The 15261-nt window shown below is 39.4% G+C and overlaps 1 protein-coding gene across 1 annotated transcript in view; it reads right to left on the bottom strand.

The window, feature by feature from the left end:
• The window catches only part of OTOGL (otogelin like), a 1067300-nt gene that overhangs the window by 1035558 nt on the left and 16481 nt on the right, over positions 1-15261 (bottom strand). Inside the window, exons 2-3 of the mRNA XM_078649280.1 lie at positions 5982-6054; positions 3636-3734 (exon numbers count right to left, since the gene is read on the bottom strand). Coding sequence (XP_078505406.1) covers positions 3636-3734; positions 5982-6054 — 172 coding nt within the window. The remainder of the gene's footprint in view (positions 1-3635; positions 3735-5981; positions 6055-15261) is intronic.

Genomic DNA, 15261 nt, shown 5'->3' with positions numbered 1-15261 from the left:
ATATCGTAATTAAAAATATCATTTTTTTAAAATAAAAAAAGTGTAACATAAAGTAAATAATAGTTATAAACCAAATAAACATAGTTAAAAATATTTAATAATGTTTAAAATGAATAAATAATACATATACAATAATATAACATTAATTAAACATATACATAAAAATTATAATATATACTTACTAAGTTTTAATAATTATTTTAATAACTTAGACATTATTAAAAAGTATTATAAATTACAAATACATCTACACACATAAAGCAATAACATAAATAAAAAGTAAATAATTACATTTAATAAATTAAAAAAATTAAATATACTTTCAATATTTTTAAAATTAATAATATACTACATTATCAAAAATAATAAAAATATTAAATAGCTAAATAAATAAAACTACTATTCAAAGTCCAAAAAACTACAGTAATGATAACATTGGATAGTGTAACACTTAAAATTACTATTCCAACTTCAGAAAACGCAACAGTAGGGAAAGCGTTGGATAGCGTAGGGGTAAAAATTACTATTCCAACTCCAGAGGGGGCAACAGTAGGGAAAGCGTTGGATAGCGTAGGGGTTAAAATTTCTATTCCAACTCCAGAGGGTGCAACAGTAGGGAAAACGTTGGATAATGTAGGGGTAAAAATAAATATTCCAACTCCAGAGGGTGCTACAGTAGGGAAAGCGTTGGATAGCGTAGGGGTAAAAATTAATATTCCAACTCCAGAGAAGGCAACAGTAGGGAAAGCGTTGGATAGCGTAGGGGTAAAAATTACTATTTCAACTCCAGAGGGTGCAACAGTAGGGAAAATATTGCATAGCGTGGGGGTAAAAATTACTATTCCAGCTCCAGAGGGTGCTACAGTAGGGAAAGCATTGGATAGCGTAGGGGTTAGAATTACTATTCCAACTCCAGAGAGGGCAACAGTAGGGAAAGCGTTGGATAGCATAGGGGTAAAAATTACTGTTCCAACTCCAGAGAGGGCAACAGTAGGGAAAGCATTGGATAGAGTACGGGTACAAATTACTATTTCAACTCCAGAGAGGACAACAGTAGGGAAAGCATTGGATAGCGTTGGGGTAAAAATTACTATTCCAACTCTAGAGGGTGCTACAGTAGGGAAAGCGTTGGATAGCGTAAGGGTAAAAATTACTATTCCAACTCCAGAGGGTGCAACAGTATGGAAAGCGCTGGATAGCGTAGGGGTAAAAATTACTATTCCAACTCCAGAGGGTGCAACAGTAGGGAAAGCGTTGGATAGCGTAGGGGTAAAAATTAATATTCCAACTCCAGAGGGTGCTACAGTAGGGAAAGCAATGGATAGCGTAGGGGTAAAAATTAATATTCCAACTCCAGAAAGGGCAACAGTAGGGAAAACATTGGATAGCGTAGGGGTAAAAATGATTATTCCACCTCCAGAGGGTGCAACAGTAGGGAAAATGTTGGATAGCGTGGGGGTAAAAAATTACTATTCCAAATAATAAATATTGATCAATAAAATATTTTTAATTACAAAAGAAATATTAACTATTTAAAATGAATTCACAATTAAAAAATATGAAACAATAAAATTATTTTTCATACCAAATAATACTTATTATGAGACATTGATTACCAATTAATTAAAAATATTTTCCAAATAATACAAATTAATTACCAATAAAGAATAGTAATTGCCAATTAACAAAATTCATTACCAATTAAAAAAATAATGACCAATTAAAAAAATTGTTTGCCAATTAAAAACATTAATTATAATTAAAAAAATTAATTATCAATTAAAATAATTAACTGCCAATTAATAATTAATTAAAAAGAAAGTAATTATCCATACCAATAAATAAGAATAAATCATTAATTAATTACAATTAAATTACTTCCCACCCAATTCCCCTATGAACCAACAACCCGCTACAGAAATAAAAACAAAAAATTATTAAAATTAATTTATAATTCCTAAAAATTAATAATTATTTTAGTATATTTAAATTACTTCCCACCCTATTCCCCTATAAACCCACAACCCGCTCCGGTACTAAAACATAACATTTACTTAAAAATAACAATATTAATATATAAAAATAATACACATATAATTTAAAACAAGTAAAATACTTAACAACAAAACAAATTACATATACATAATAAAATACATAACAATAATATAAATATCAATATTAGTAACTTCGATATTACTTACATAGATATAAAAAAATCGATATTACTTACCTTAGGGTCGATATTCTGTCCAACGATATTCTTGACCTCGATATTCTGTACCTTAGATGTTTCCAACTTGATATTTTTGTAGTTCGATATTTCCAACTCGATATTTAGACTGTGCACCGCCACACACACCAGGGCTTGTCCTACCTTGTACTTACAATGCACCCTGCCCTTGGACCTACCATAGGGGTGACTGATATGAAGAAAAGGGAAGGTTTAGGGACTGGCAAGTGGGTGCACTTGCCCAGTCAGCATGACAGTACCAGACTGCACGCAAGCTCTGCAATGGCAGACACATTTTACATGGCTGCTTCTGTGGGTGGCACAACCTGTGCTGCAAGCCCACCAGCAGCATTTGGATTTACACGCCCTGGGCACAGTCAGTGCATTAGACTAGGGTCTGACAAGTAAACCAAATAGTCAAACATGGAACCACTGATTAGTACATCAATTTACAATTGGGAGCACTTGCACTGTGGCACTGGATAGCAGTGGCACAGTGACCAAAGCATCTAACACCAGCAAAAAATACATGAGGCAACAGCAAAAATGGAAGCGAGACCCACGCCCATGGTGCCAGGTCTAACACCAGGCCTTTATTCCAGATAACAATGTTGTGGAAGGATGGGACAATAAGAAGGATGCATCTGAATTCTAGTGTCCTACGAACTCACATCACATTTTACATCCAATAATTGTGGGATTGTTGTTCAAAGGTCTATTGAATTGGACACCTGTGAAATTGAAAACTGAACTTCATAGCATGTCATATTTTATTGGGTTTTGGTTATTTTAATTTTATTGAAAGTGTTAAAACTGCTTGTATCTTTCTATGTATTTTTTTTTTTGTTTGTTTCATGTTTGCATAATAATGTGAGCCCCTTTAAAAATACAGAGACGTACCATGGTTGATTGACCACTACACCAAAACAAAGTTACATTACATTTAGCAGTTGTAGTAGGGGGCAATTGTTGCTATTAAGCAATGTAATTAATTTAAAAGAAGAATAGTGATAATTGTATTTGATTCACAAAATGAGTGTAATGATATTATAGCAGATAACATTCTAAACAATAAACACTAGCGTTATGCTTGCTCTCTCTTCATTCCTCACCCAGCCAAATCAACAATAACATCACTCCACTTTTTCACTGCTATATCTATATATAACAAGATCACTGCCATGGAACATTGGTAGCACACCATTTTTGTTGATCTCTTTTATCTGTAATACTTAGTCGGTAGTTTCCTTTTCACCATGATTTCTCAGTAGATGCCCAGAAACAGACCTGTTACAAAAATAATCATGTAAAATCGCAGCATATAATTAATCATTATCCAAAGATGTCATAATTCACCTAAAAGAGGGATCAGTTCTTTATACAGTATTTTCTCACTGAAACTTACCAATTTGGCACCTGTTTCCAAGGGCCTGAAACGTCTCACAGTCACAGATGCCTGCATCTGTGCACATTGCTCCATTAAGGCATGATTGAGGGCAAGTAGCTGTTAATAAAATAAATGGAAATATTGATATCGTCTGTGATCCAAAATGTATGTTGCTCAAATAAGGTCTTATATTGAATGCAGCTAGAAAGTGTATGATCATATCATCTTGTCTTAAAACCTCTCAATAAGGATCTAGCAGATAAAGCAAGCAGAATGAATAATTCTCACACAACAGTAGATGAACTGAGGTCCTGCAAAAATACCTGGAATATATTTCAGCGTCTGACTGTCGACCTACCCCCTTAAGTTACTATTTAAAAATTGCCACTACAGATCCTCTTTCAACTTCTAGGCTTTAAATTTCAAAATGGAAACAAACATATTTTTGTCTGGGTTGCACTCATGGTTGCTTTCAGAAAGGAGATGATGAAGAAGATCTGTGGGGTCTTTTAAAACCTGGTGGGGTCCCGCCAGTCCCTCGGGGCAGCGAAGGCAACAGCCTCTGCTCCCGTAACTGAAGGCGGTCAACAAAAGTTAGAGATCCATGACAGGCAGGGGGGGTCTCTGTGCCTTCAATAGAGTCTGCAGTGTGGAGGTTTACTGAAAACACTGGCCTTTCCAAGAAGGCACCATGTTTATTTCGCAAGCTTCGGAATTTCATTTTTTTTCAAGAAACACACTTCCAAATTGGTAGTTTGTTTCTTGAAAATGGTACTTTCGCCTTACATTTTGGAACCATCAATGGATTTCCCTGTCTAGGACTGACATGCACATAATAGTGATCACAGGAAGGGAAACCTAGAGATAGCCACCCCACCCTAATTAAGACAGGGCAACCTTTTGCTCGGACCTGGAGACCCAGTGGCAGAAGTCTACCAGATCATAGTATAATTTTGGCAGAGCTAGCTGTGGCTCTACTGATAATAATCTAGTGCTTTCTCGCATGCCTAAAAGAGAACTGTGAGCCTGGGTAAGCAGCGGCTCAATGAGCTCTAACTCTGCCGCCTTTTGAATAATATCCTAGCTCTTCTTCACTATGCAGCAGACAGTGAATTCTGAAAATATATGGTCCAATCCACAGAGGTAAACTTGGACCTGGAGTCTAAGTTTAGACCTGAAGTCTAGGTTTACCTTTGTGAATTGGGTCCTTAGACTTCAAGACTAAACTTGGACTTCAGGTTTAAACTTAAACTTCAGGTCTAAGTTTACCTTTGTCAATTGGGCCCAGATGTAATATTCCCATCATTAGTACATGCTCAAAATTGTGTGAGTATGAGAAGATTACTGTATCTACCTCCACTTCAAATTCTTTCTACCTGTGTGATTTAGTGGACATCTATCTATTGTCTAATTGTGTGCAATGTAAAAAAAACTATTCTTACCTTTCCTATCCCTACTTTATTTACTTTGCTTTTGTTACATCTCCACACCCTAAAAGTCTTTGGTTCTCACTCTGAAAGAAATGAGTTTCCACCTAGAGGTTTACAATTTCTCAAGGGTGCAGATTTAGTCATTTCAGGAAAAAACAAACCTTTTTTATGCTTGGAAGAGTTGCACCTTGAAACCTCCACCAGTTACAGGTTTCCAGGTAAACATGTGGAAATACACACAGGTTTATTTTTGCAGGAGAAAATCTGTAGGGTCTGTGGGAAATGTATTTATTTCCTCCAAAGGTACAATGACGTGGGATTCTCTTCTGCCAACCTAGGAAATCAATGTATGCATACCGTTGATATTATTTAATCTCTGATCTTTCACAGATTGTGAGAGATTGAAAAATGGCTGTCAATACCTACATTGGTGAGTGTGCATAAACCTTCAGGGCAATACTGCTCTGGAAAGCCTAAACCCCACCCCTCATCCCCCCATAGGATTAGCCTTACTCAGATAGAAACCTGTGTGTGATTAAATTGATTCACGAGTGAGAATCCAACTTTCCTGAAATTGGAAAAGTGATTTTGCACTCATAAACAAGGCTGTATAGGGCGTCCTGTGCCACGTTTTTGTTATTTAGAATGTTTTCCTTCTTTTTTTATTTTATCTTTTCTATGAATTCAGATTGTCCTCCATCTCATCCTGTTTACTTCATCCAATTTTTTCTATTTTTCAATGTCCCCTTCTTTTTGCTATTATATTGGCAATCCACTTACTCCTTTTTTCTCTTCTTTGATAAAACCATCAGCTACCAACCCCTCACCCTCACAAAAAAGCACTGGGCACTTTTTCATTGCAGTCTGGTAACATCTTCCGCTTCATGCCACATAATCATACAAGAATAGATAACAAAAAGGGAAATAAACTAACCTTCTCTAGGCATTTCAACATGAGTGAATCTGACACTTCGTAACTGTTCTTTGAAATGAGAAGTTCCATAATTCTGTGAAATAAAGAGTACAAATATTAGTAAACGTACGGAGACATGCATATGCCTAATGTGTATGTGTGGGGGGGGTGCATGTGTGTCTGCATGTATTTGTGTGTACACAGTACATTCAGTAAATTCATTAAGTTTAAACTTCCATATGCTGGTAGGCCAGTGGTGGAATAGTTCTCTTAGTGACAGGGCCAAACTCATATGTTTCTCTTTTACTTTAGATAGGCCCCCTCACTTTTAAGGTCTCACCTACAGACGGCATCAGTTGTGTGCTGCCCAAGACCTATTGCAAACAATACAATACATACAATGAGATTTGTTGTCTATGTAACTTCCCTTCTCCTGATTTGATGGCTCTCCTCTCTGTTCTTGAGTTTGTCCCAACCCAAAGTGCATTTTGGTCTCATCTGGTTTTGTTTGAATGACGTGTTTTTCTTCAACCGCTAACACTATACCTTGCAGTCCAGTGCATGTGAAGGACTAACTTTTCTCTCTTTCCAACTACCCCTGCTCCTCTTCAACCCCCTCACTGTACTCTATTTATTAAAAACTACCTCATCCCTGCATCACCTGTTCAATCCCATCCCCCGCCCACTGTGAGTGTTGCCTAGTGCTGTATTGGCAGGTGGCTATTGTGTTATTGGTTGAGATGGGTGAAAGCCCCACTCAAGTAACAACCATAAACCACAAAAGGCACTAAATCACTAAATTAAATATGCTTAACCGTCTGGTAGCTTGGCACAAAAGCAGTCAGGCTTAACTTAGAGGCAATGTGTAAAGTATTTATGCAGTGCACAAACAGTAATAAAGTGAAATACACAACACAAGAAAAAACCCAAACCAATTAAAAAGAATAAAGTGAGTTTTAATTAATAAAATTATATCAGAATGACAAAAATTGAATAAGTAGAACCGGAGATATTAAAATGTTATATGTATAGTGAAAATAGTGCCTAAATCCCAAAGCATCACTCATTGTTATCTGGTTGTGCTAGACCGGGGGAAAGTTGCAGGTTGAGGCCGACTGCGATGGAGCCCAAGTCGGATATAGGGACCAAGTTATCCTTGCTGAAACATGTTCTTCTCAAGTCTGGTGTGAAGAGTTTCTATTCCTATTGGAAGAGGCCGTAAGGTGGAGGTTTTTGGCATAATAAGTACATCGTGGACAGTTGTTGCTCTAGCACGAAGTTCCAGTCATCACTGAAACTTTGCATTGGCGATCTTGCAGGCTGTCACAGCTGTAGTGTGAAGTGCAGGTCTTGTGTTGCCTATTATTGTTGGTGTGAAGGGCAGGTCTCACTGTAGCTTCGAGTTGGCAGTCATCAGGGGCGGCAGAGTGTCAATGTGAACAGGCCCGTTTGCAATCAAAACAGTCCCAAACTTCAGGATTTTCACCTTTCCTTTCAAGTGGAGCTTCCACTGATGCCAACCAAGGGCACAGGACCTGGGGGCACCTTTTGGGGATCAGGACTTAATCCAGCAAAGGCCAGAAGCAGGGCTCAGGCAGGTCCTGTTGCATGTCCAGGAAGGTCCAGTTGCAACAAGTCAGCCATATGACCATTGGAGTCATTCTGAGTGCCTGGATGAAAAACAGGTGTCATCTTCCTTCTCAGACAGTAGGGCAGTCCTTCAAGCAGCAGTGCAGTCCTCTGGCAGCAGGACAGTCCTTCTTCTGAATCTTCCACAGGTCTTAAGGTGTCACGACAAGTGGCTCTTGAGGTCCAATATTTATACCGGGTGAAAGTATTTGTGTGGATGAACTCCGTATCTTACTCCCAACACTGGTTCAGGAAAGTTCCTTCCTTTCTCATGGTCAAGGCTCCAAACTGTCTTTGGTGACAAAAGAGTGTCAGGTTCCTTTCCTTGTGCTGTAGGCAAAGTTCTTTGAAGTGTAATTGAGGCTGTGTGCAGCTCCTCCCCAGTCATCCTGTCAGGGTGGCCCATCCTTTCCACAGCTAAGGCCCCTTTGGTCACTGCCTGGAAGCAATACAGAAACTCCAACAGCAGAGTCATTCACAGTCAAATGACCCAGGACTCTGCAGAAGGCACTGTTGATTGGAACATGAAAATTCAAACTTTCTAAAAGTTGCATTTTCAGACTTAAAGTAACCCATTATTAGCCAATGGGAGAAGTAGGCTCTAGAACAGTACAAAACGATTTGGGGAGTTTTGCACCTAAAGTACATATCTCATACATTTTAAATATAATGCACCTTGCCCTATCAGCCTTCAGGGCCTACCTCAGGGGTTATTTATATGTAATAACCTAATAACCCGCCTCCACAACGCCGGGATCCAAGATAATGCCCTGGACTGGATCACCTCGTTCCTCTCCAACAGAACCCAGAAAGTCCACCTTCCTCCCTTCCACTCAGCGGCCACCGAGATCATCTGCGGCATACCCCAAGGCTCTTCGCTCAGCCCAACCCTCTTCAATATCTACATGAACCCCCTCGCGGCCATCGCATGCAAACACAACCTCAACATCATCTCATACGCCAATGACACCCAGCTGATACTCTCGCTCACCAAAGACCCAGCCACCGCCAAATCCAACCTCCAAGAAAGAATGAAAAACGTCGCGGAATGGATGAAACTCAGCCATCTCAAACTGAACTCAGACAAGACGGATGTCCTCATCCTCGGACCATCCCCATCCGCTTGGGACGACTCCTGGCGGCCCAAAGCACTGGGCACCGCGCCGACACCCACCAACCACGCACGCAACCTGGGATTCATCCTGGACTCCTCCCTCACGATGACCAAGCAAGTCAACGCCATCTCATCCTCATGCTTCAACACCCTGTGCATGCTCCGAAAGATCTTCTGGTGGATCCCTACCGACACCAGAAAGACGGTCACCCAGGCCCTCATCCCCAGCCGACTAGACTACAGGAACGCCCTCTACGCAGGAACCACACCAAACTTTAGAAGAGGCTCCAGCGCACACAGAACGCATACGCATGACTCGTCCTCGACATCCCTCGCCACAGCCACATATCCGCCCACCTGAGAGAACTGCACTGGCTTCCCATCAGGAAAAGGATCAGCTTCAGGCTCCTCACATATGCACACAAGGTGCTCCACAAAACTGGCCCGAATACCTCAACAGCCGCCTCACGTTCCACACCCCAACCCGCCAGCTCCGCTCCGCCAGCCTCGCCCTCGCCAGCGTACCACGGATTCGCAGAACCACCTCCGGAGGAAAATCATTCTGTTACCTGGCTGCCAAGACGTGGAACTCCCTACCCACCCATCTACGGCTGACCCAGGACCAGCTCACCTTCAGGAAACACCTCAAGACCTGGCTATTCGAGCAGTAGCAACACTCCCCCTCCCCTCAGCGCCTTGAGACCCTCACGGGTGAGTAGCGCGCTCTATAAATGTATTGATTGATAAAAAGAAAGGTTTAGGTCTGGCAAAAGGTGTATTTTGTCAGGTTGCAATGACAGTTTAAAACTGCCCACACAGGTTGCAGAGGCTGGCCAGAGACATTCTTTACAGGGCTACATTGGTGGGGGGGGGGGGGGTGCACAATGAGTGCTGCTGCCCACTAGTAGCATTTAATTTACAGGCACTGTGTCCCTGTAGTACCATTTACTAGGGATTTACAAGTAAATAAAAAGTTCCAATCCATTGTAGTCCAACTAGACCATGTTTTAGGGAGAGTGCACAAGCACTTCAGGACTAATTAGTAGTGGTAAATTACACAGAGTCCTAATACTAACAAAAACGGGTTGAGCAACAGAAAGCAAAAATCTGGGAGTGGCCCTGCCAAGAGGGCCACATCCCACAGCTATCTTAAAATGCCTATATATAGCCATTCCAAGATTATCACTCATTCATATGCATGCACATGTGTGCAGGCTGGCATCTTTTAATGTATTTTCTCAACTTTCACAAAAACCCATTTTAATATGGTCCCGCAAATGCCCACATATCCAGAATAGCTATTTTTATATGGATTTTCTAAAAGGAAAGGAACATCTACTCAAAGATGACCATGCAGTAGGATGAACATCTTTGGTGAATATCTTTGAATGGATTTTCTTAAAGCATAGGAAAATTCTTTCTAAAATGACAGTTACCAATGCAAGTGTGTAGCCATGTTTGCGTGGAGTTTCTTAAAGAATAAGAAAATCCATTCCAAGATGATCACCTTGGATCTGTAGTGGCCATCTAGGAAAAAAATACATTGACGAAGCCAATCTGCTTCACCGGTGGGAACTACTGGAATTGTCAATACTTGTATGGATGGTGTGAACATATTTCTCTCTTCAAAGGATCTTTAATAACCTTTAGGTTTAAAGTTTTTGGGTATCCCCCCTTCATTGCTGCATGTTCATCTTTTTCACTGAACCAATTCATTATCTATCTTTACCTTTACCTGGGCTGTAAGAAACATAATTTAGAAAAATTAACCAAACATAAAGACACTATCATAAAGGATATATAATCTTGAGTTCCCCAACTGTCACCTTTTTTCATTGCATTCTATTAATGGATATAATTTGCTATTTCCCCACTGTTGTAATAAATCATTGATGTATTTTATTATTCTTTATAAGTGGTTTGGAATCATCTAAAATAAGAATGTATCATCTATATGCTATAGTTGGAACAAGGGGTTTAATGTTGACATATAGTTTAGTCATAAGGCTCGATGGTGGCCTTAAAAATTATAATTGTGAGCTATATTATTTAAGAACAGTTCTCGTGCGGAGTTTTAGGGGCTTTGGGTGTGTCAAATCAGAAACTAACCTAAGCATTGTCAGGGCACTTCAAGACAATGTGTAAACCTGAGAAACAAAAAATAGTGTTGACACGCACAGCCTAAATTGTTCCTGAGGTCAACAAGATGTAGCATGCTCCTAGGGTGTCACTCTCCAGTCCTGTAGAGTGTTGTATTAGTTGAATGACTTTAAGCATCCGCTGACTAGGGGATGTCCCTTAGGACACAGTGTTGTAGCCTGATTGGGCTTAATAGTTTATTCATTTGAAGCTGAAGAAATGAAAAAATCCACAAGAAGTGTGGTTGACTCCGCTTATGGTCTATATCCTCTAAGCACGAGTCACTTTTCAGGAGCGCTTTTCTCTCGATATTGTGGTTTGCATGAAGTTCACATCAGCCAGTACATGTAGTAAACACAGCGAATTTCGCCGTTTGTTAACCGCATCGTGGCGGCACATTTTCCCCTGCTGTGCTGGAATATGCAAAAACCCATTATTCATGACGAGCTGGGCTCGTCATGAGCGTGCGAGGAGGCTACCTCATGACGAGCCCAGCTCGTCATGAGCGTCGAAGGGGTTAAGTACATCTTTGCACATTTTGGATTTCACATTATCACAGCTATGAGCACCATTACTGTCCGTTATTTTATTAATTCAATAATACTCTGCATGAACATGGATATTATGAAGATCATAATGTTTACAGACGTATTGATTGTGAATGCGTCATATATTGTGGAATGTAAACAGCGCATTTTACTTGGTTTCATCTACAGATAGTCCCATGAAGAAGGGCACGTAGATGCCCAAAATGGATCGGGAAAGCATTTAATTTTGAATGAAATAAGAATCATTAATGAAAAGATTTATTATTTGTGACTCACATGAGTTTTGAGAAATATACATCATTAAATTCGGAGTCAACCACACTTCTTGTGGATTTTTCCATTTCTTCAGCTTCAAATGAATAAACTATTAAGCCCAATCAGGCTTCAACGCTGTGCAATAAAGGGACATCCCCTAGTCAGGGGATGCTTTAAGTTATTCAACTAATAACACACTCTACAGGACCGGAGAGTGACACCCTAGAAGCACGGTACATCTTGTTGACCTCAGGAACAATTTAGGCTGTGCGTGTCAACACTATTTTTTGTCTTTCACTTCAATTCCAGCCACCAAAGGACACCGCACACCACCAAAGATTTGTAAATACAGATAACCATGTCTCATGACAATATTTCGAAACTTACAGAACAAAAGGCAGACACTTTTGCTTTTACAGATACAGATGCCACCAAAATCTATGCGCTCATCCAAGAAGACATACTTCCTATAACATCTAACAAAAACAAAGAAAGCCACATTAAACAATTAAAAATCAAAGGCTTCATGCCAGTACCCTCATTAGGTACTATTGTGTTCAATGGATCCCACGTGGTCTAAGGATACTGCTCAAACCTTTACTTTGCCAGAACAGCTCCAAATTTGTAGATAAATGGTATGCCATACTCAACAAGTGCTCTCTTGATCGCATATTGTTAATCATAGAGGAATTATCAAACGTACTGGAAGAACTCAATGCAAAAATCAATCAAATTAAAACGGAATTGGATAACATGTTGGAGGAGGATGAAATTACAAAAATCCTGGAGGATACAAATCTACAACTAGAGAAATACTTTTAAGAAATACAGGCTCGCAAAATTCGAAAATATAAAGGAGACACTATCGATTATAAATTAGGGGAGGTTTATACGTGGGCGGAAGTATACGCTCGCAGGCGTCAAAACAAACCATTCAACCCCAATTCGGAAACTGAAACATCATCCTGGGAAGGAGATACTCGTCCTCGAGCACCACATTCACATAACACTATTACAACTTCGAGTAAAGATACCCAGGCACCTACTACCTCTGCGGTGCATTTTTTAGAGGAAGGAACAAAGGACGCAAGCGACCCAGGAGGAGCCAAAAGTCTCGGAAAAGTAGTTCCCACCGAGATGACTCCACTAACCACGAGAAAGAAGAGTCGCGGCAAGAAGTAGCAGATCAAGACAATCTGGTCATCAATATTTCCTCTCAACAATTGTCATCTTTTGAAATATGCACCTTACAAAAAGGACAATCATTTGTCCCAACTACATCTTCCAATACCCTGGAACTCGAAATTAGTTTCTTCCAATGCATGAGGAACCTACGATTAAGGCACTATTTTGAAAATGTTGTAATGGTGGCAGAACCTGATGATGACAATCTCCTCAAAGGATTCAGACCCAAAAGCACATTCTTACCTCCAATAAGTCATAAAAGTTTAGATCTTTTTGAAAATCTGGTGAAAAGAGACCTCTCTACATTAAAATTCCAACACAAATCCAAACATTCCAACATGACTGTCAAAGAAAAAGCAATCCTTCGCAACCTTGCCAATAACCCTAAAATTGTTTGCCAGAACGCAGATAAGGGAGGTGCCCTCGTTAATATGGACAGCCAATTCTACAAAGAACAAGTTAACCTCCATGTTCACGACACCAACACATATATGGCACTTGGATATAATCCTACTAACCAATTGCAATTGGAACTCATGAACATCATCTCTAAAGCTGTAGAAAGAGGAGTCATCACACAAAAAGTAAAAAAATTCTTGATTCAAGAGAACCCTAAATCACCAACCTTGTATATGTTACCTAATGTACATAAAAACTTGCAACAACCACCATTTAGACCGATTGTTTCCACTCGTGGGAGAATTCATGAACCCATTGGAAAATTTTTAGACAGACATCATCAGTCATTTGTGATAAACATGAACACCTACATACGTGACACTACAGATTTCATCGGCAAGATAAGTCAATTGAGGTTTCAACCAGAAGAAGAAATTTGGTTGTGTACAGCAGAACTAAGGTCATTATATACATCGATTCCTCACGATTTGGGCACGGAAGCGGAGGAACATGTTCTAATAAGATCTAACATCAACACAGACTTACAAATTTTCCTAATGGAACTTTTACAGTTTACATTGTACCAAAGTTACTTTAAATGGGACAATGAATGGTTCTTGCAACTTTCCGGTACGTCGATGGGAAATTGTGCAGCCCCCACATACGCTAACATCTTCATGCACCACTTTGAAGAAAGTCACATATGGCACAAAGCACCTTGGAGTACCCAGAGTAGAATCTTCCTAAGATACATTGATGACTTGTTCATTATTTGGTCTGGAAACAGAGAGGAGTTGTTTGTCTCACTTGAACAATTAAACAATATTGACAAACGGATACAGTTCACTTATGATATTCAACAAAACTCAATACAGTTTCTTGATGTCCAAATACAACGCCAAGGGGATCACCTTCAGACCACAATCTTTCGTAAAGAGACTGACAGAAACAGCATTTTACACTTTCATAGTTTTCATAGACCTAACCTAAAATGTAACCTTCCATACTCTCAACTCCTTAGAGTTAAAAGAATAGTTTCTGACCCTGCAGAAAGCACCAGACAAGTTCAAGACATGATGAAAAGATTTGAAAAACGTGGGTAACCGGCACAATTATTGCAAAATGTATTAGAGAGAAGCAACAACAAAAACCAAGAGGACCTCCTAAAATCCCACATCAAATTACCACAGAATCGCATGGTGATCACCTCAAAATACTCGACAATGAGCCCTCAATACAAAAGAATTATAATGAGACACTGGTCCATTCTGACAGCAGAACCTGATTTTAACAACATCTATTCTCAACCACCCATATTTGCCTACACTAGAGGCCCCAATCTCAAAGACATGCTAACAAAACCGGATCATGATCAAACTGTAACTTCATACAAAGGTCTACAACCATGTCTAAATTGCAGTAATAGCAATAATGTCATCCCTGGAGCAACTGTAAATCATCCAATGAAAGGCACACCAATCAAACTCCGAGTGAATGCCACTTGCAACACTGTGAATCTTATTTACATGATCAAATGCCCTTGTGGCCTATGGTTATGTGGGTAAAACTTCACGGTAAATAAGAATTCGCATACTTGAACATAAAAGCAATGTCTGTTTGAAGAACACTAAATCATCATTAGCAGTTCACTTCGCAGACAAGAAACACAACATTTCACAACTGAAATTCTTGATATTGGAAACTGTGGAAACCAAAGAAGGAACTGATTTAAACAACAGACTCTTACAAAGAGAAATATTTGGATCCGTTACTTAAACACAATGCATCCTAATGGACCTAACAATAGGATGGAATTCTTATGTTATCTGTAATCCATTTACCTTTAAGGCATCTATATGTTAATTGAATTTCAATTATTATGAATGTCATTTGAGTTTGCCTTATTTTGTGATCTTCACTTTGTGACTAATGGCTCATTCATATATATAATAGTGTACCAACGTAGACACTTTCCATATGCAGACATCCATACTTATACTTGTGATTAATACTTAATTCACAGCATGTCTCA

The sequence above is a fragment of the Lissotriton helveticus genome, chromosome 1_1 (genome assembly GCF_964261635.1).
Source record: "Lissotriton helveticus chromosome 1_1, aLisHel1.1, whole genome shotgun sequence".
Lineage (NCBI taxonomy): Eukaryota > Metazoa > Chordata > Amphibia > Caudata > Salamandridae > Lissotriton > Lissotriton helveticus.
The sequence above is the reverse complement of the archived record's forward strand: the minus strand, read 5'-3'. Positions and strand labels throughout refer to the sequence as shown.